Source organism: Tribolium castaneum, chromosome 2 (genome assembly GCF_031307605.1).
Source record: "Tribolium castaneum strain GA2 chromosome 2, icTriCast1.1, whole genome shotgun sequence".
Taxonomy (NCBI): domain Eukaryota; kingdom Metazoa; phylum Arthropoda; class Insecta; order Coleoptera; family Tenebrionidae; genus Tribolium; species Tribolium castaneum.
The window spans coordinates 2,109,051-2,131,414 of NC_087395.1; the positions used below are offsets into that span (position 1 = coordinate 2,109,051).

At 29.6% G+C, this 22,364-nt stretch overlaps 1 protein-coding gene across 1 annotated transcript; it reads right to left on the reverse strand.

Annotated features, from left to right (window-relative positions):
- Positions 1 to 14,383: 14,383 nt before the first annotated feature.
- Positions 14,384 to 15,227, reverse strand: LOC103315036 (centromere protein S). Its single transcript, XM_008202682.3, has 4 exons — positions 15,082 to 15,227; positions 14,706 to 14,863; positions 14,584 to 14,650; positions 14,384 to 14,530 (listed from the first exon to the last, which is right to left on the reverse strand). The coding sequence occupies exons 1-4, from the start codon at positions 15,100 to 15,102 to the stop codon at positions 14,429 to 14,431; spliced, it is 348 nt and encodes a 115-aa protein (XP_008200904.1). The 5' UTR covers positions 15,103 to 15,227; the 3' UTR covers positions 14,384 to 14,428.
- Between the last annotated feature and the right edge of the window lie 7,137 nt (positions 15,228 to 22,364).

Genomic DNA, 22,364 nt, shown 5'->3' on the forward strand with positions numbered 1-22,364 from the left:
TATACTATTACCCTAATTTTTTTAAGTTTGAAATTTGTTAAACAACACTTGAATTAACAACGCTAAGAACCGGTTTGAATAAGCGTCATTAGTTTAATCGGCAATTAAATGCGTGATCACGTGACCAGATTGAAGCAATTTGATTAGTCAATTCGCGTTGTTAACTTTAAACAACGGATTAAATTTTAACAAAGCTTTCTATAAACTGGCCCTTAGTATTTTATGTTAGTTATTTGTTGTTAGTTTTTTGGTATTTTTTGCAATTTCTTACTCTCTCCACTATTCCTGCCTTCTTATCATTTCGAACGTTAAGTATTTTTTTCAATATTCGTTTTTTATATTTTTGTTCTTTCTTTTTACTCAGTTTGTTCTTTTCTTTCCATCATTCTTATATTACCTGATTCTGTTAAAATATTTAAAAATTCAGAAAAAGTTTAGGTTTTAAATAACAAAACAGGAACAACAGACAACACCAATTTTTTAATTAAATTTTTAATATCATTTGTAGAAGTGTACCTATTTTTAATTCCTTGAATCATAGTGTAGGTATGTAAACGATTATTAGCAATCATCATTGATCTCTTATAGAAATTAAACTGTAACATTATTTAAAAATCAGAAAAAACATCGAATATATTTCGAATTAGAGATAGAAATAACTAAGAAGATAATCGACTATTGTACCACATATCCCACAAAAATATGAAAGAGTTTTAGTTTTAAAAACACCGAATAAAACAATTTAAAGCAAATATTTACTTTGATTTTTGTTTTTTTTTCTTTGCAGAAGTAAACAAACAAAAATTGTTTTTTTTTCTTTAGCAACCTTTAAATAAAGAATTAACTAAGTTTTTAGTGAAATTCTCCATGTTGTGTTATTTGTCCTTGAAAATATATTAGTTTGATCTCGTCGAAGATGATATATAGGACAAGGAAAATAAAACCATTAATATTGTCTCGACGTTTCGATACCTTTATTGCATCTTCATCAGGAGAATTTTTTTTTGTGTGTGAACGTGGGGTCATGACATGACACAGTCACGGAAGAACTTCTTCGCCTGTTGACGATACAATAAAGGTCTCGCAACGTCGCGACGAAATTAATGGTTTTATTTCCCTTGTCCATCTTCGACGAAATCAAACTAACAAGTTTTTAGTGTTCCGACAATTTCTTTTACAAAGTGCTTTTATAATTTTAGTTGATTCAATAAGCGCAACGTGGGAGCTCCCCGATAAGTGTTCTCGTTCTTCTCCGATAAAACCGATAACTTGTTCTTTCAAAAGTTGGTGCAAAATAAATGCACGCAATCAGAGCAATAATTCGCAATCTAAGTGTACGTTAATTCCTATTAGCGGTGCGTTTAATTGAATTGAATATGGAGTCACATAGAAGAGAGTGGCCTTCCACGGGCAGCCGCATCGTACAATGATATAAATTAGCCAATCGCGATTATAAGTATCGAGTCTGATATACGAACCCGACATTGTATATCTCCGCTGCTTTTAATGTGTCATGTACGAGTTGCGATTTATTACTCAGAATATTAACGGCTCAAAAATATCCCCGACTGGTTATACAATATAATTACCCGACCTGACCATAATGAGCTTTCGCGTTTGTGTAATTATCTCTTTAATATACATAGACCACTACATCATGCCTCCGGTACAGAAACGTCACTCCAACTCACGCTCCTGCCCTCACCTTAGACGCAATTAAAAACGGCATTATTGCAAAATGCTAATCTAAGTGGCAGCTATTACCAAGAGGTTAAATGTTTTTGTGTGGAGTGTATTGTTAAGGCCGAGGGGAATGCTGCTATAATACATATAATATTTAATTATAGGTGTGAACACGGTGGTGAAATTTTTGAACATGCCGACCAACCCACTGCAATTAAATATTTGCAATTAAAACACAAGTGTTGAAGATTTTGTTAGCGCTTTACTTGGCCCTGTTTATACCCAAATCCAGAGAAATTAGCCACGTGTGAAACGTTAACCTGCTTTCATGTTACAGTAAAAGAAAATAATACAGAATTACAGTCTCTAATTTAAATTTTTTTCTTGGCAGATTTTTATTGTACAAGTGACGAAAACATACCGTAAAACTTTCGCATAAAACACAATCAATCAATTTTTATTTATATTTTTGAGATTTTAAATAGTACGTACAGTCATGCTCAAATTGAATGATACGCTTACCAACGGGGCCGGATAGTAAAAGCCTGACTAAAATCGTTTAGGTCAGGTCAGGTTAAAATTTCAACAAATCTTATAAACTCTCCAGTTAGCTTATACAAAATATCGAACTAGTTTATTAACTAGCCAAATGTATACATTAACTATAACATGATTTGTGGCTGCGGTTTTAGTGGTGTCATTCCTCCTGATCGTGATTGTACCTATTTCTGTTAGAAATGACGACAAAGTTGCATTGAACTTTGGATTTGAAGAACGAAAGTATTGAAAAGCTAATAGAATAATTAAGTAGGAGAAATAAAAAACTGAGACTAAAAAAGCTGTAAAATGATACACAAATCACTCGTAATCACAAAATATCAGAAACCAAAACCAAAGAATTTAACTTTGACTATACATCAAAAAATATACCTGAAGCGTAAACATTTTAAATTGAGTTTTGGCTTTTCAAAATTTCTAGGGTTTAATTTTTTACATTAACTTATTTTGTCATTTTTAACTTCTGGTTAAGTTTGAGTTAAGGTTGAACTGAGAAGCTGTTCAAGCAAGCGCGTGAACGCAAAATTTAAAATCGGATTTTTAAGAAAAGTAATAAACAAAATGCTTTCTTTATAATTGTATGTTGTTCCTAAATTCAGTCACTACTTTACAGGTCAGTTTGTATTTCATTTTAATTATTTGTAACCGAGTTTAAACGGGTGGATTTCATTTGTTGTTCTATTTAAAAAACTCTAAGTTCAAATTGCTTGAAAAAAATATGGTGACTTTCTTAGCAACAATATACATAAATTTGAAAATAAATTTTAGTGTCATTTAAAAATAAAATGAGAAAAACCTCCACTTTTAGTCATTTTATTTTTTCATTAAAAAATAGTACTATGTTTTTTGATAATTTTTTGTATAGGTCTTTCATATGACTTACTTGTAATATTATATTTTTTGATGCCATTTGAACTCTAGGTTTTTCCATAAAAACATTACGATTATTATGCTGTTTACCCCGTTATAACTTGTTACCAATATTTTAATCGAGATAAGAATTGATCTGTGAGATAATAAGTGAACCTAGAAACATCATCCAATTGTAAAAAAAACGGTCTTGTGTATTATTTTTCTTAAAAATTGAGTTTCAATTTAGTGCATTCGCACGCCCGCCTGGACGGTGAGCCCAGTATAGTTCAACCTTAAAATTCCTTAAACTACCATAAATTTTAGAGGTTTTTTAAGATCTTGCCTTTTTAACTTTAGGGTTAACTAACTCTGACTCAATCTAAACACTATCACTGTTTCTGAAATTTGAAGTAAATTTGTTTAACTCTATATTAAATTCGACCTTAGGTCTCAGTGAAAAAAAAGTGTGTGTTAACTCAATAACACCCGGTATTTCAGTTGACGGTTAAACTAAAGATATTTTGGTTACAAATTTATTTCCTGATTTGACGCTATGATTTAACCAAGTTTAAAATTTTTACCGAAGGTTACCAACGTTTTTCAGAGTTAGTCATACTCATGCGCAGTGTCCTTATTTTTCTAACCTAATTTTTTCGCGACATATCACGCAATTTTGCCACTTTCTGCGACCCGTTCTTGGTTTTGTTTTGCATTTTAAGGAATAATAAAAAAATCACTAAAAAAACAAAAACAAATTCCTACTTTTTAACAACAACGCATGCGCATTTAATATCCAAAAAGTTGGGAATTTAACCCAATTGCTATTAAAGCACTGAAATACGCATTCAAGGTTAAAGTCTTGGGTAAGATTTACCATGGGTTAGTTTTTAGATTATACTCACGCACTGAAATACAAAGCGTAAAAGTCAGGTTATTTCGAAGTTGAAAATATACTTTTTTGACTTTAACCCGAAGTTTATACAGGGTGTATCAGAAATACGTGTGTTAGTTTAGACAATTTACTTAAAATTCGGTAATGAAACGTAGACCCGAAGTGCCGAACTATTTTCATCGTGATAAAAACAGACAATATTAACAATTTGAAACAACAATGAAAATTGTCGCTATGAATACAAACTAATTATTAAACAATGACCGGCTAGTTTACACAAAAGAAAGGCGGAAGTCAGTAAAAATTATAAATAAGAAATTTTGCCAAATTTTATATAGAAAAGTTGTCATACTTGATGAGTTTATTACGTGGTAAAATTAGCACACGTATAAACACGGTATTTAACTCAACATTAAAACAACGGGCCTTAAAATTTTTTCTTGGGTTCTGATGGCTTTTCAAAATTTCGCGTTATTAATTTTTCTAGGTTTTGATGTTTTAGGTTTATTCGGTTTTTAATTTTTAACCTGACCTGGACTGACCATAGGGTGTAAATATTTCATCTTGAGTTCTGACTTTTTAAAATTTCGAGTTTTTAATTAGGTTAACTAATAAGTTTAATCAGTTTTAAATTTTTAACTTCTCATTAAGTTTCAGTTAGAATTTTAGTATAACAAATTTTTGATTTTTAGTAATATTTTTAGTAATATTTTAAGTATTTCTCTTTTTGTTGTAAGAGACACTAGGGAAGTTTTTTCTTCGACTTTGAAATCTAGAAAAGAAGAAACACAACTTGGTTTTGTGAAAAACTAGCAGCAAGAATCAGTAAATTCATTCAAATTTCGAATTCCCTTCATTTGCTTTGACTAAATTGTAGTTATGTGACTACAGTTAAAATTTATATTTTTTGGACATCGAGTAAAAGTTATTTACTAAAAATTGTTTGCTAATACTACTAAAGGAATAATAAAAAAAATAAATATGCGTATGGTGGTAATGCCATCACCCAAGTGCCAGAGTTTTCAGGTCGCATCTACAGCCTCTGACCTGACCTAACGACCACTAGTAGTGACCGGGACCGACGGCTTAACGTCTCCTCCGAAAGACGAGTTAGTTGCGATGTTTTGGCATTACATTATCCGGTCACCCATCCAAGGAATGACCGGGGTCAGAGCTGCTTAACTTCATAGATTGATTATAATCTATGAAATCAGCTGACCTATGCAACTAAATAATAATAAAAATTTGTAAAAAAATACAGACGTATCGGTTTAAAGATCGATTTTTTTTATAAAATGCGAGTACCAAAAATATATATTTCAATTTATAAATATCTTTCCCAATCTTTACCAATTCATTTGAATAAATTTGTTTGCGAATAAAATATACAATGTGTTTTTAAATGATTCTCACCTACATAGTCGTCTGTGAATTTTTTATGTAAAAATCAGGAAAATGCCGCTTCTTAGAACTAATGATAGGCATTTAGACATCGAATATATCCATTCTCCATTTATTAAGTTTCGAATTCGAAACTAAGCTTCGATAAAAAGTAAAAGTGTTTATAAAAGTGTTTTCTTGTAGAGTGTAACAGTTTAGTTGCATTTTAACGAAATTTTTTAAAGAAATTAATTGAATTTTACAACTGACAGATTTGACATTTACTGATAGAAAATTCACAAAATTTTTCACATGTAAACCAATTTCAAAGTTAACTAGACGAGAATCATTAAAAAACACCTTGTAGTGTTACATTTAGTAATAGTGTTGTTATGTAGCTCAGCTTACTACGTTTGGCAAAATAAGTGTTCAACTCCTATGCATAAAGCATAACTTTTACTCCTAACAACATAATCAACTATTGTCAAAAAATGATTACTAAATTTTCAAAATTACTTGATTTGTTTTTGTCTTTGTTGAATTTATTTTATTTCAAAAACATATCAGTGATTCTTTTGTTATTAAATATTAATTTATTTGCGAATTATTGATGACTATTAATTTTTAGTAACACCCTGTATTACACAAAACACACCAAAAGCAAAGTACAAAATTTTGCTATTTTTCACTATTACTATTTTTTAATTTTGTAAAAAGTTGAACTTGGTATTTTCAATAATAGTTTTGAATTTATCTCGTGTAGCACAATGTGGTATAAGCGTGGTATTGCCGAATAATGTTTGTCCTTAATTATGTATGTTGTAACGCAAGGATCCGTCCTGAATCCAGCAATTTGCATAGCCATCGCGGTTCGACGGAATAATACGTGGAAACAACACGATTAATCACAATTTTCGTAGACCTAATTAAAGTGTAATTGCCTATAGAATTTAACATAAAATTTATTTGGGTAATTTCACTTTAATAACCGTGGCTTATTATTTTAATTATTAACACTGTAATTAAGAATGGAGCTTTATTTCAAAGTTTGAATTTATTACACGATAATTAATATCAATCTACCCAAGTAGGTATTATATCCTGCAGCATATAATTTTCATCGGAGGTGCGGCCGTATGCATAACTTATACAAAAAATCACGACGACGACCAAAAAAAGGACCAAACTTGACTCATTATCAGGACCGGATTCAGATGCTTTATGTGATGAAACGATGCACTGTTTTCATCCCGCTTCAGGTTTGCCAAATGAACTAACCACTCGCAATAACTACGGATTGATAAGGTCACATTTCTTAATGAAGATTTTGTAAATATTATTCAATTAAAAGGCTCAGAGATTATTAAAAAAAAACAAATCGCAATGTTATATTTTTACAAATTATGAATTGATTTACTAATTTTATAAAAAACCAGTAGAAAGTGGAAATTATTTTAGAAAGTTTTTTATTTCTCACAAAGATGAACAATCATAAACATTTTTTATTGGCAACATTTGGTAGAACTCTGACAATCCAATTTAATCAGAGAATCTGATGGCTTACCAGATCACTGGAGCAAGAAATACTTAGTTATTCGATAACTATTATAATTAAGTTACTTGTACCTAGATCGTTTAATAGATTTTTAAATTTAATTGTAGTTATAATAAGAATGCGTTTGTGTTATTTTTGGAAAAAGTCTGAGAGACTAAAACAATGCGAAACTAAAAATTTGGATAGCTTAAACAATGAAAAATAAAAAACTACAGAACTAAAAAATAAAAAAATTATTAAAAAAGTGGCATTATAATTATTTACTGAAGAACACTAAAGCTGAAATACTAAGAAACTAAAAAATTAAAACATTGAGACAATAAAGAATTCTAAAATAGAGAAGTTAAAAAACTAAAACATAAAAAAATTGGCATTGTAAATAGTTAGGACATTTAGACACTGAAAGACTGAAATACTGCGAAACTAAATGCCTAAGGTACTGAAACACTAACAAAACACTTAGACTGTAAAAAAGTAACATTATGAACCAATGAAAAATAAATAAAGAATAAATAAAAATTAATTTTAAACAATAAAAAAATAAACATACTCAGAGAGTGAGAAGCTGATACACTGATATAAAGTCTGGAAGACTAAACAATTAATATAATATGAAATACTGAAGTTGAAAATTGGGATCAAAGAAATTGTGACTAAAATGGTGTAAAGTAAAAAATTAAGAGAATGAAACTTTGAGAACCTTAGAAGACTGAAAATTTGAAAATACGAAAACTAAGACACTAAAGGATTGTTATGTTGCTTGTAACTGCAATTTTTAAAATTAATTCTAGTTAGTAATTTTTTATTTACAAAATTTATAATTTTGACTTGGTTTTTTAAAAATTGTTGAAAAATACATTGACTGTCAACAATAACGACTAAGTGGCTAAAAGCTGTGTAGAACTGAAAAGTGGATAAATTAATATATTCAAAAAATGACATTTACAGAAAAATAAAAAACTGAAATGCTGAAAAACTATAGTATATATAAAATATCAAGTTAAAAAATTAAAAACTACTACATTAGAAAATTATCGTTCTAAAAAAATAAAAAATAAACAAAAAATAAATAAAAGAGATAAAAGAGAAATAAATAAATAAACAATTAAAAATTACTGAGAGACAAGAAACTTACAATCGCCAAAAAACTAAGAAAAGAATTTAATAAACCTAGGGCGGATTTTACATTCGTCCAATAACTTTATGCTGGAGATAAATTTTAAAAAATATAATTGTAACCATAGTAATTATACTAGAAATAACTTATCCGGGGTTTATATGACGATTGTAAAATCCACCCTTAAAAATAATAAGAAATCATGAGACTGAAATACTAAAGCTCGTTGCTTAATAGAGTCTCTAGAGTCAAATAACTCTGAGTCAATCTAAACTTAAAATGTTAACATATAGTTTAGATAAAGACGGCCCTTCATTTATTACCTTAAACCTAAGTTAGAAAACGTCTAAGTTAACTCAAGAATCAAGTTAATTCGAAGTTGGAAATAATATGTTTTTTTGACTTAAACCAGAAGTTTATATTTAACTCGAAATTAACTCGACATAACAAGCCCAAAACAAACAAAACAAAAAAATTTAAAGCAAAAAAGTAGACAAATTAATATATTAAAAAACTAACATTCAAACTGATTTACTGAAAAACAAAAAAAAAACTAAGCGAGCTGAAATAATAACAAACTGAAAAACTGACTGAGACATAAAAACTAAAAGAAAAAAAACTTAAAAACCATAGACCTAAAGAATTGGAAAACTAACAGATTGAAAAAAAAGTTTAGACACTGAAACACTAATAGACTTAAATTTGAGAAACTAAATGTATAAAGAACTGAAACACTGAGAAAATAAAAAATTGGGACACTGACCCCAAAAGTTAACAATCTGATTGAATAAATAGTGAAAAATAGTGAGTGACTAAAAAGTTGAACTATCCAAAAAGTATCAGAGATTGAAAAATGTACTCGTAGAACATAAGAAATTGTAAAACAATACAATTGTGTGTACTAGAAAACATTGTAAAAATAAAAACTTAGAGGAATGAAACTCTGAAAACCTAAACGGAAATGACAGAGTAAAAATTATAATAAAAAAATCTATAAAAATGACATTTTGAAAGAGTGAAAAACAGAAATTGGAACTGAAAATCTAAAAGTAAGAAATTATTGTTACATAAGTAACACGTAAAACTAGAATTGTAATTAATGATCGCGCATTTGTTTAACAGCCAATCACTCCCTTTTAACCGACGAGACACTTTGCACAAATTTTTAGATTTTATTTTCAGTTTCTACAAACAGTATCAGTAGAAGTGAATTTTTCTTTATAGGAACTTAGTACCCAAATTATTTGAAACCTACAATTAGAACCAGATTTTTAAAATGTGAATACGAACAGAAAAAAGAAATACAAATTGATGACGGACGAGACACAAAATACCTCACATTTTTATCGTTAAACAATTACTATAAAATTCTGTTAATTTCAAAGACACTAATTCTAAAAACCATGTTTGAAGTAAAATGTGGAACCTGTTGAAACTTTTGAAACCACTAAACTAAAGAATAAGGCAATGTGCAACAAATTCTGATTAATTTACTTTTTCTTTACACATGACGGACGGGACAAAACAATCTTGTGTGTGAAAATAGCTCTAAAAATTTATTTAGATTGGTTTTAATTATTAAAGACTTTAACAATATTGAAATTAGACAGTGAAAATTAAAAATTCTTGGTTTTGTTTAACAATCTAAGAAATAATAACAAGATTTTATATTTGCGATAACGGACGGGACAGCAAAAGATAAAAAAGTAATATTACTAATCAATTTACTTACTGATTTCCATTTTCCAAACAACCAGTAACTAGAAAAATACTCTTCAAAACATATTCAACAGTAAAAGTCTGTAAATTTTAGAATCCAATGCATTACTTCAATTTAAATGATTATTCTCTCTCAGAAACTCTTTTGTCGCAAAAAACATTGAATATAAACCGAACCCAGTATTTTGAAAAAAACTTAACATTACTAAAATCTTTTTGAAATTTCGGGGTCAGGTTGCATTTTTCTTGCAGTTAAATAAGTTTTTAAATTGTTGCCAAGTTTTCAACGTTTCATACCTCCTTATTACTACTATTCCCCTCTTTGCGATTGTTGAACGATTATAAGAACCTCATAAACATGTTCGATTGGATGTTATTTACAAGTGCTCCCGCACCCGTACAATCATTAGCGCAGGGGCGAAGGGACGTTAAGTTTGCACGGCCCCCATTTAAATCATGAAGACCCTCTCATTAAAATATGTAAATGCTACCCAGAACTAAATCATAAAGAACGTGAGGAACTTTACATTAAGTTGCTTTATTATAAAGAGGCATCCACTCTTCGATCATTCGCTTATGACGAAATTTTTGATTAATACTTACTGTGAGTTATTGCGCCGATTTATTGTTTGCAGGGGTAGGTGGTATCATCGCGATTTTGAGAAATCGGTGACTGTAATTAAACGGGAAATGAAAAAACTGTATTGAATCGGACGCCATATGGTTCACGTTAAAACTTTCATTTCGAGCTTATTTTGCAATACATTTGATGGAGACAAAATAGAAATGGAAACTCAAGCTTGTTGCATTCGTTTTAATTCATTTATGTTATCTCCTTAACTACCTGAAGCGGTAAGTTAATAAAATAACCACCTGTTAGTTGAACGCAAAAAACATGAAAGGTAAAAAGTTGTAAAACAAGCCGATAACTCCCAAAAATAATATTACTGGCTATATCATCTAGGTATTTATTTTTTTATTAGAAATGGTTTATATGTTACTTAGCTTTAAGAACTTTTGAATTGTATTAATTTTACACTCTGCATCATTTTCAACAAGAGGAATATTATTCTTCCCTTGACTCAGATAAATAATAAAAAATCGAAAATATATAGAGTGTATGTTTTTCGGACAGCACCATGGGGATCCCAATTATTGCAAAATGTACGAAATGGGTTAATTCAAGGCAAAGTTGCGTATGTTTATGGTAAACAATTATCCGAAAGAAAATTTGACGTCATTTTTATTTTTTGAAATTTTTAAAATTTGTAATTTTTGTTTTTATTTTTTCAAGCAAAAACCAAAAGAACTAGACGTTTGTAGCTAGGACGCTCTTCAGGCACTTTTTTACAAGGAACCTAAATCTGTTTTTTCCTACAGACGCCATATTAGCTTTTTGTATTTTTGAAAAATATTTTTATTCCTAATAACAACAATGTCTCACATGATATGATATAACCTTATATGCTGATTAAAATGTATTTTTGCGAAGAGTGCTTTGTAAAAAACGCCAACAATTTTGGTGTATTGGAAAGAAATTATTAACTGAAAACACAAGGTTACTCCCAGGATTAAAAAGTTAAGACCTGTGCTAAAGTTTAACTCGAAAACCAAAACTAAAAAATCTATGAATCCAAAAAAAAACAAATCTAAAATTTAAAAAACTTGTATACAAATATTAAAAAAAAACATTCATCAAACACCGACAATTGTAAAAAATTTGGTTTAAGATTTTTGATCAGAAAGAGTGTCGGTTAGAATACAGATTTTTTATATTTCAAAATTTAAAAACTTTTCAAGTTTTGATTTCAAATTTTGTGTTATTAGGAGTTCTAGCATAAACGCCGAAGTGGAGCAGTGATTTCGAGATAAACTTAAAATACCTTAAATTCTTAAAACTTATACCTAAAATTAAAAACATTAATAAAACCAAATACAATCGAAAACCCTGTGGATTCGAATAGAAAAACCTATTACTTTAATGCATGGTTTATTAAGATAAAATTATGAATCAGAAGACTAAATCCGCCAGTTTGTTGAAAAAATACATTTCATTTTTGTTTCTCATTTCTTGTAAGTCGCAGTTTTTCAGAATCCTAGTTTCATAATTTTCAGTTCCAAGATTCTTCAAATGTCAGTCTCAAAGTTTTTTTTTGAATTTTCATTTTTCAAAGAGTGTCATTCTCAAAGTTTTATTTTTCCACTTTTTCATTCTTTCAGTTACTTAGTGTTTCAGTCTCGCAATATCTTAACAGGCTCAATGTTTTATAGTGTTTCAATATTTTAGATTCTTATATTTTCAATTTCACAATCTCAAAGTTTTTTTTTGAATTCTCATTTCTATAATTTTTAAGTTTTTGACTCTTTTTGTCGTTCTCAAAATTTCATTTTTCCACTTTTTCAGTCTTTCAGTTTCTTAGTGTTTCAGTCTCGCAATTTCTTAACAAACTCAATGTTTTATAGTTTTTCAGTAATTTAGATTCTCAGATTTTCAATTTCACAGTCTCAAAGTTTTTTTTTAATTCATTCCGATAATGTTAAAATTTTTGACTCTTTTTGTCATTCTCAAAATTTCATTTTTCCACCTTTTCAGTCTTTCAGTTTCTTAGTGTTCCAGTCTCGCAGTTTCTTAACAGACTCAATGTTTCATAGTTTTTCAGTATTTAAGATTCTTAAATTTTCAATTTCAATCTCAAAGTTTTTTTAAATTTTCTTTCCTATAATTTTTAAATTTTTGACTCTTTTTGTCATTCTCAAAGTTTCATTTTTCCACTTTTTCAGTCTTTTAGTTACTTAGTGTTCCAGTCTCGCAGTTTCTTAACAGACTCAATGTTTTATAGTTTTTCAGTATTTTAGATACTTAGATTTTCAGTTTCACAGTCTCAAAGTTTTTTTTATTATCTTTCCTATAATTTTTAAATTTTTGACTTTTTTGTCATTCCCAAAGTTTCATTTTTCCACTTTTCCAATCTTTCCGTTTCTTAGTGTTTCACTCTCACAATTTCTTAACAGACAATGTTTCATAGTTTTTCAGTATTTAAGATTCTTAAATTTTCAATTTCAATCTCAAAGTTTTTTTAAATTTTCTTTCCTATAATTTTTAAATTTTTGACTCTTTGTCATTCTCAAAGTTAAATTTTTCCACTTTTTCAGTCTTTCAGTTTCTTAGTGTTTCAGTCTTGCAGTTTCTTAACAGACTCAATGTTTAATAGTTTTTCAATAATTTAGTTTCTTAAATTTTCAATTTCACAGTCAACCTTTTTCCAATTTTTCGATCTTTTAATTTTTCAGTGTTTTAGCCTTTCAGGTCCTAAGTTTCCCAAAGTTTCATTCTTTCTGTGACTTGGACACTCAGAATTTCCAATTATTTATTATTTCTTACCAGTTTTTAATACTAGTACACTTTTTAAGTTTCACACTTTCGTATAGTCTCAAAATGATTCAGTTTACTGTCTCAGACTTTTAATTAGTTTTTTAGTAATTCAGCCTTTCACTTTAGCTATGTATTTATTTAGGACACTAGATTTTCAAGTACAATGGCGAGCAAAAAATTTCGGGCATTTTTGCCATTCCATTGTCAAAATGGATGGGGAATTAATTAATGTTGTCTTTGTTGATTCAAAATCAGAAGAAAGGATGAATCTATTCTTTTTCATGAGATACTTAGTAATTTCAGAAAATTTGAGAAAAGCTTGAAATCTTCAGAGTGATTTGTTAAATCTATGTGATTCTAAGACCTTTTTGTTTTGATTTTGGTGTCATAATCGATTTAAAAGTAGTTGGTACTCAAAATTCGGAGATATAAGGTATTTAGATGCAATAAATTGTAAACAATTGAATTGTGAAGAACTGAGACCCAAGGACTCGAAATATTGAAGAACTAATAAACAGTTACTGTGATGTTTGACTGTGCTCTAAAAAATTTGGAAATTTTAGGCATACCCAAAACTCCGTGACCCAAATGTAAATCTTTATGTTTAAAAAATAAGTAATTACTATATTTGCCTATAAAATATTATAAATATTTATGTATTTGATTTAGAAAAAAATACTATAAAAAGTAGATTTGCAAACGTAATTTAGCAAAGGTTCAAACCTAAATAAATAGATTCCATTGGAGCGCAAGCTCGTAGCTCCCCCTAACGGCCATTTTTTTGACAGTGGACAGAAACTTGTTCACTTGTGACAACCACTGTTTTTCAATTTATTAAAATTTCTACTTATTCTATAGTTTTTTAGTTTCTGAGTCTTTCCCGCCTTTGAATTTCCTAAATTCTTAGTTTTCCATTTTTAAATTTCTGAATTTCATTTTATCTTACTCTCAGTTGACAATAGTTACAATTGTGGTACAATTACTCTATCATAGAACCGTCTCTTTCAGTGCTGTTGTTGTCGATAATTGAATTTGGCGCGACCATCCGTCATAATGGCATGTAATTAGGTCTTACTCGTTTATAATAATTCGGCCAATTGGCCACTTAATGCCCAAAATAACAATTCCTCCTGTTTGCGAACAAATAAATTAATTTCGCACGGCTGCAGCGGACACATCAAGACCAGACACAAATTCATCAAGGCCCACCTAATGTGCAAATTTTACCAAATTACACGAAATGAAACTAACACAATTACGAGAATAGTTTTTTATTAGGATTATTAACGAAAAAAAAAATTACGAGTTGTTGCTGGAAGCTTTTCTTTTCTTTTTTGAGGTGGGTTCTGATGATCCTTTAATGTCGTTGAGGGCTTGTAGCTTTGACGCCATTAACTCCTTCTGCAATTAACGGAGTCACGATCTTTCATCAATATTTACACCGCCTGTCTTACCAAAGAATCGTTTCGACGAACTAATAATTTCACATCGTCGCTAGTCACGGTTGAACGTTTTGCATGTCTAAAATAATCAGTTTAAAGGTTTAAAGAATTGTGCAACAAGTTCATTTTACTACTTCTGGAAAGCTTCTAAATCCGACGCGTACAAGATGAGTTTTTTCCAAGTTAATTCGGCAATTAAATCGAGAACGTCGGATTCAAATTCGAGATTGAGGTGTGCCCCAACTTCGCGTGACATTTTTCGAGAAGTGGAGTAAATGGAATGTTTTAATTTCTGGAATTAATTACAAAAATAAAGTCTAGAGAATTGGTTTAAGAAGTGCGGAAAGTTGAAACTGGACGTGACACCTAGCGGTGAAAGCTTGCACTCTCTGAGTGTTACATTACAGTTAACTGAAGTAGTTTTACCTAAGTTGTGCTTTATTTATTTGAAAAAGAAGTTTAAGTTGACTGTAATCTCCTAAATATAATTTACAAGTGTCTGTCGCTTACCTGTTCTTTCGTATTGGCCATTATGAAGTTTAAGTTTGATGAATTTCGAGGTTAAAACAGTTTCACTCTCATACGAGTAAGGTTATGTCGTTGTAATTGATTCTAGTTGCGAGCTTTTGTGTAAGAGGTCGCCTAATTCACCAATTTAAATTCAGACCCATAGATTGAATACACACCCCCTTAATAAAGACTAGATTTACTCAGTTATTTACTTTTGTTACTTTCTACTAGCTTATTTACAAGAAGCAAACTGAACAGTTTACTTCTATGTTGGTAACAAATGCTTAATGCTTTTGATTCAACACTATATAGCTACAGTGTTGATAATTAAAAAAACAGTGAGTTCTGTTTCTTTATATTCTAGAAAGTACAGAATGGATCTAAATTAGTTGCAAGTCTTAGTTGGCCAAATTTTGTTGGCGCATAAAATACACATCAAGATAAAGAAAAAATAATACGTTTTCAAGTACAGTGAGGATCAAAAAGAATGACACCCCTAACACCGCAACGGTCAATGTATACGTTTGGCTAGTTTATAAACTAGCTGAACACTTTTCAACTACCTAACTTGTTTGTTGAAATTTATGACCTAAAAGATTTGCTGGCCGCCCCGGTTGGTAGAGGTGTCATTCTTTGTAAACGTGACTGTACTAAAATTAAAATTTTTAATCTATCGGAGTCCTCTTTAAATTAACTATGAAAAGGTTTTCTGTGGTTATTTAACGATTCTGGTAACAGCATTTGTAATTTTTCAGTAAATAATATCATAACGTCGAAAATAAAAAAAACCTAAACTAGACGGTTGGTTCAGTAGTTTTTTAAACAGAGTTTTATGTACTTTTCTATGTCTTAAGAATCCTCTATACAATTCCTGAAATTGCAATAAATCAATCGTCAACAGGTTTGACTTTAAAATATTTTTACGATTTTTGTCCGGTTTCCGGAGCGTTTATCGAATAATAACTTCGGAATTATTAACTATGACTCCACTAAGCTTATAATCTTTAGAAAGCTCTTCCAAATATCTATTTTCAAAAAAAAGATTATTGTCCTGCGACTAATAGTTTTCGAGAAAATTGCTAACAAAAGAAAAATAGGTGTATTGACAACTTGAAAACTATTACGAATCGTGCTAATTGCTCGACGCCAGTCGATTCCTCGAAATATTTTTCATAGGTTCACATTATGTTTTAATTTGTTGTGTCATAATTGAGAAAGTGAAAAATCAAAATTTTTACAAACAAAATCGACTGAGACCCAACCTATCTGACAAATTTTGGTGTGCTCTTTTGGAATAAGAAACTTTTCGCTAGATCCAATGGTTTCACCGTGATCGGTGATTAAAAAGTGAATGTTTCTTTATAACTTTTGCATTTTTCTTGTTTTTCTTGAGAACTATAAAAGAGCAAAAACTAGAAAAACAGCAGAAAACGCTTTAAAATCACTTTCTTCTCGTGAAAACCTCGAGCTACTCCAGGCAACGGCTCCGGTAACAGACATTTTAGTTTTTTACAACAAAAAAACAAGCTCGAAGACTAGCAGACCTACAGCAAAACAATTTACTTAGGCGGAATTCTACAGTTTATTTTATAACACTTGAATTTTTAATTTTTTACCAAAATTAGAGTAAGGAGTTATTTCACTAGACCGTTATATGTTTATCAACGACTTTAAATGACTTTTTCTCAAAACTACTTATTCTAAAGTATTTTAACTCATAAAAATGTGTTCATCGTAGAAGACGTCTAGAAAACGACATTTATATTTGAAAAATTTTTATGATCTATTGATCGAAAATCGTTAGGGTTTTTGCATTTTTTAAACTCACTTAGCTTTAAAACCTCAAAAAAATAAATATTTTCAGGGCTGGATGTCTTTAGATCCCTCTAGAATCCTTAAAAGGGCAAAAAATCAAATTGTTTCATTTTAAACTGTTCATTTTTTTCGATTTTTGTCGAAATTTTGATCGATTTCCGAAACTGTTAGACATAACCCCTTTAAGTTTATTATCGTTGGAAAGCTCTTTTAATTATCTAACTTTTTTAAAAAAGATCATTGTTCTCCGACTAGCAGTTTTCGAGAAAATTACAAACAAAAGCAAAAATATGTAAAATGAAAAAATATTCAAACTTTAAATTCAAATGGTGGTGGATCTGTAAAAAATGTTTGCTGATGATTAAGTTTCAGGCCCGACTTTTTCATACGAAGTTTCGCTGTTTGTAATTTTGTTAATGTATTTGTTATTTGTAGTGTCTGCAACCCATAAAACACGCGAAGTGCAAACGTAGCGCCATCTTCCGGCAAATAGTGACAAGAGAACGCATCGGTGTCATTTGACTTAAGTTTCAAACAAATGAGTAGAGTGCCTGCACCATCCTATTACCAACACCATTCAAATTAATGTTTTCACTATCTTAAAACACTCTTCTCATAGCAACGTGTTTTAAATTAATGTTCCAACAAAAAATTTTTGAATAATACTTACGCGGAAATGCTTAAAATTCTCGGGTGTCTAGGTATGCAACTCGCATACGCTCGTTGCATAACGATAGTCCTCGAACTTTAAGCTTGTGTTTTCGCATTCGTACATTAATAACTATGTTAGCTGAAAATTTCACTTTTCGACTACTGAAACAATAGTTAATATTTTTTTATGTTTAAAGTTAAATATCTTTTGTATAATCAGCAAAAAAATGTTTTTAAGAAACAATGTAAACGTCTTTTAGATGCAAAAATAACAAATTGGGTGTTCACTTTAAAATTTTGATGTTATTTAACTTACAACAAACATTTTTTACACCTTCATTTTTTTTATAACAGTAAACTGAAGAAAATAATATCTACATCTTTTAAGTTTGAATTTTTTTCTTTAACATAGTGAAAGTTCTACTTTTCTGAGATTCTCAGTTTTTATAAAAAGAAAAAAAGTGTGTTTTCGTCAAAAAATCAAATTATTTAAAAAACAAAGCAAAATCGACCAATAACAATTTGACTTAAAATCATCAGTGTTGAAAGTTACATCCAGAAATTAAAAAAATATAGGTTGTTCCATTAAAAAAAAACATAAGTTTGTGTCGTAGCTAATTTTAGAAACAGCCTGTATACTTGAAAATGATTTTAAGTCAATCAGAGGATTAGTATGTACGGCTTTCGTAAAAAGAAAGATTAAAGATTTAAAGGTCAATAATGGACTTTTTCACATCGTTGCGACACCCTGTATACAGGATGGTCCCGCCCAGCTCGCGTCTTCTGTTGTTATTACAGTTGTTATTATTAAAGTTGGAGTTTTGATATTTTGAAAAAGTTATTTATACTCTAGGGTACATTTCAGGAAAATATTTTTGATTATACAGAGTGTCTCAAAACAGTGCTTTTTTGACGATATTATTACTACGTAAGTGTTAAACAAGGTTGAACAAACTCATTAAAAAAGTTGTAACTCAAAAGTATCGGGAATTTTCTCAACGCCAATTGATTCTCCGGATCATTTTACTTTAGTTTACATCAAAAGAGTTCCTCATTTTCGAATAGTTTTGCCGTAATTATGAAAATAAAAAATTTGAAAACTTTGTGCATTTAGTTTTTTAATAAAACAAAATCATAACTCAAAATTAAAAGTCCTAGAGCTAAACGGTTCATTAAAGCGAATTCTACGGTACATTATATTTTTTTATTTTTTCTACCTCCTTAAACTAGGGTGGATATTCTCACTAGACCTAAAAAAAATTCCGATGACTTTAGAAAACTTTTTGTCGAAAACTCTAATAAACTTTCACCTTTGTTTAGAAATGACTTCGAAGTTATCAACAGGAAAACGTAAAATATAAAATTGTCTTGACTTCTGGTCTTCCAAGATTATTATTATTCAATTTTACACTTTTATGTGCTTTTAAATTTCACATATTTAATTTTCTTCTCTTGTTGAAAATTACAGAACGATAGTCTCTTTATGATTCCTTTTTTCACCCGCCATATTTATAAAAATTGTTAAAATTTGCCCCTGTTTTGTGTTTTGTCTCATTTTTTAATAATATTTTTTATAGGTGATTTTATTATTAAAATCATGTATCTAATGTAGTTTTAAGTTTATTTTTAGATAATAGCATAATAAAAGTGAAAAAATCTACAAAACAATCTACAAAAAATCTACAAAACAATATCAAGTCGTTATCTCCTTCACTTTTCAACTTTCAAAGGTGGATTACGATGAACTGAAACAGATATCACAAAACGCCAAACATTGTTGAAATTAGCGTTAAAAAATTTATACAATGAGATGGTTTCAAAATAAATTTACTTTCTTGTAAACTTGTCTATCTAAAGAAAAAAATTCGTCGCGCCTCATAAAGTAATTTCATGCAATAAAATCCAAGTCCTTCAATAAAGTTTATCACACCAACAATAGATGTTCGTGTGCCATTCGCCTGTCACTTCGTTTACCTGCCAAGGGATGGGGGCCAAGGTCTCAAGCCCACTGAAAAGTCTTTTTCCCAACAATAGAAAATTATGACCGAAACCATCATCAGTCATTCGAAAGAACTTCTAATAATAACTTGGCGGTCTCTTTTGATTTCGCCCAGTCCTTGAACGCGTTCAAAATTATGTAAATAATTAATTAGCTATGCACCCCACAATTTTAATTATTGTTAGTTACCCTCATCGGACGAGCTAGACGTGTGTGTGTGTGTGTGATGGTATGGATCGGAAGTTCTCAGGCTAGTTCAGTTATGAGCAAACAGGTGGATAGGAGCTTCCGGTTACGTCCAACTGTTTACCTGCGTGAGAGTGTAAACAGAAGCGTTCTATTCGTTTGCACCAAACTGTCAACAGGAGGTTTTATGAACGTTTTTTACTGAAGCTTGAATGTTATAAGCGGTTTAATTGTATCCTGAGGGCCAGAGTTTGTGGTGAACTGCGGTCAAGTTGGGGAGGGCTTATAATATTGCCACTGATTAAGTGCATTAAGTTCTTAGTGTAGGTACTTTGCTGCTTAAGTTCCATCGAACATCAAGAAGTTCACTAATAATAATGAATGACCCAATAATTATTATGGGAAATTTTCTAAAAATTGTCGTTTTGTAGAAAACTTGTGTATTCATTTTTTTGTAATAATAAAGTGAAGAAAGTACTTAATTTTGTGTTTTATTTGTACGGAACGTAAAAACATGCTTACCAAAATCACTTATTAAAATACCAAAAATTTGCCAAATTAACAATTCTCAAACTCAGGTCTTGAGAATTTCTATTTTTTGGAAAATTCTGATCTGAGAAAGTGAAAGTCTTTATGCGAAAAAGTTCTTACTCTGGTCGTCTAAATTATTATTAACTTTCGAGCGATTTGAGAAAATCAAGTGTTTTATACTCGTACCAAAAAAATATTGGAGGTACATAATTAATACCTACTACACGTAGCTTTACTTGTAAATTAAGAATTAATTAATTAATTAATTATGAAAAATGTAAAAACATCCATTTTCAACTAGAGGAAGTTTTTTCTTGTTAATTACAACAAAACAAAAAAATTTGTCACTTGTCAACTTAGCTATTTTTAAATTTGTTAGAAATTTTTTTGAAACCCATTGTTCGCGGAACAATGATTTTATTAAAAGATATACGGTGCGTTCAAAAAGTATTTACATCAACTCTTGCTGTGGATTTTAGATTGACAGATTTGTTGTTTGACGGTTGAAGTGTCAAACGCACTACTTGCGATTTTCTCCAACGCCAGTATTTTCCTATAAAGTAATCGTAAGAAATCAACATACGTTTAAAATGTCACAGCAAGAGTTGATATAAAGACTTTTTGAACGCACTGTATAATTAAAAGTAAAAACCGCCCCGATTATCAAAAGTCGAAAAATCTCGGCAAAAATTGGAAAAAATCTAGAATCTAGAAGGTTTAAAAGCATAAAACTTTCTTATCAGAGTCAATTTGAATCCGTTATTTTCCTGAATTTTCTAATCGTTGACTTAATTGTTTTTTCGAAAACAGTAATGTATTCAAAACTAAAGGATTCGTAATAAATTTTTTATTGTAGGGACGTTTTAAATAGGGTTTCCTGGGCGTAAAATAACACGCTGAATGTTATGGAACTTGCAAACAAACCAGAAATGCTTTTTAAAATTCTGAAAAATTCAAATAAACTCGTAACAAAAAAAATCCGAAAAGAAGACAGTATAACGCAAGGAACGTGTCAACATGAAGACCTTGGGAAGACCATTTAAATATAAATAAAAAACAATAAGGGTTGTAATATGGATCCCTAAAGAACACCAAATTTATTGTATTGACATCTGGAAACCTTAACTGATATTTGACTAAACTTTAAGTAAAAGAATGCTCTAAGTAATGCTCTCAAAAGCAAGAAGCAAAAGCACGATTTTTATCAAAAAAAGAATGTCTTTTGATATTATTTCCCTTTAAATTATCTACTAGCGAAAGTTACGTTTGATTTTTCTAATCTATCAATAATAATACATTGTTTCTTTTTTCCTTTATTAGTTCTTTCATTAGTAAAGTTCCATAAGAATTTATTCATCTCAACCTAGAAATTGAATTCACCAAATGGAAATTTATAGTGGCGCACTCATATCATATCAATTTTCGTCAGTTTACGAATGCATGTTAAGCATGTAGCCCGTAAATATTATTGTTTTACGTGAGTTTATTTGTAAAAAGCAAATATTTTTTTCATTTTTTAAGATAAAATATTCCTGTTTTCTTATTTAGAAATATGACAGAAAAACGGAATTCAGAAAACATTCTACTCATCTGTTTGATTTTATAACAAGATAATATGAACTCAAGAACTAGTACTACAAGCACAACTAGCAGTAGTATTACTAATACAAGCAGTTCAAGTGATATTGATACGGTGACTGTAATTATTATATTTATTGTAAATATTTTGATTTCAAGAAAAAACGTTTAATTTTTATACTCTTTAAAGATTTATTTTCCATTGAGAATTTTTAAATTTTTACATAAATTTGTATTTTTCATACGTAACAATTTAGTTGTATTTAGTCTGAAGTACATATTTTTTATAATACCATATATTTAAATCATAAAATTTTTGCCCCCCAAATGCTTCAACAACTAACAGGTCTACTGTTTTTAATTTTGATATGATATCTTATTTACTAAAATTTTAAAGTGAGAAAGTAAGTAATTTTCAAAGTGGCTTAACTAAAATAATGCTTTAGAAGGGCTTGTGAATCTTCAGAAATTATCCATATTTTTAAACCCAAGTGTAATGAAAAACTTGTTTTTTTTTTGAAAA

Excerpts from the sequence above, each read along its gene's own strand:
- LOC103315036 (XM_008202682.3), bottom strand. The coding sequence starts at position 15,102 with ATGGCCAATACGAAAGAACAG. Across the intron at positions 14,864-15,081 it reads TGGCCAATACGAAAGAACAG|AAATTAAAACATTCCATTTA; the intron begins GTAAGCGACAGA and ends AATTAATTCCAG. Across the intron at positions 14,531-14,583 it reads TTCGTCGAAACGATTCTTTG|AAGGAGTTAATGGCGTCAAA; the intron begins GTAAGACAGGCG and ends CGTTAATTGCAG.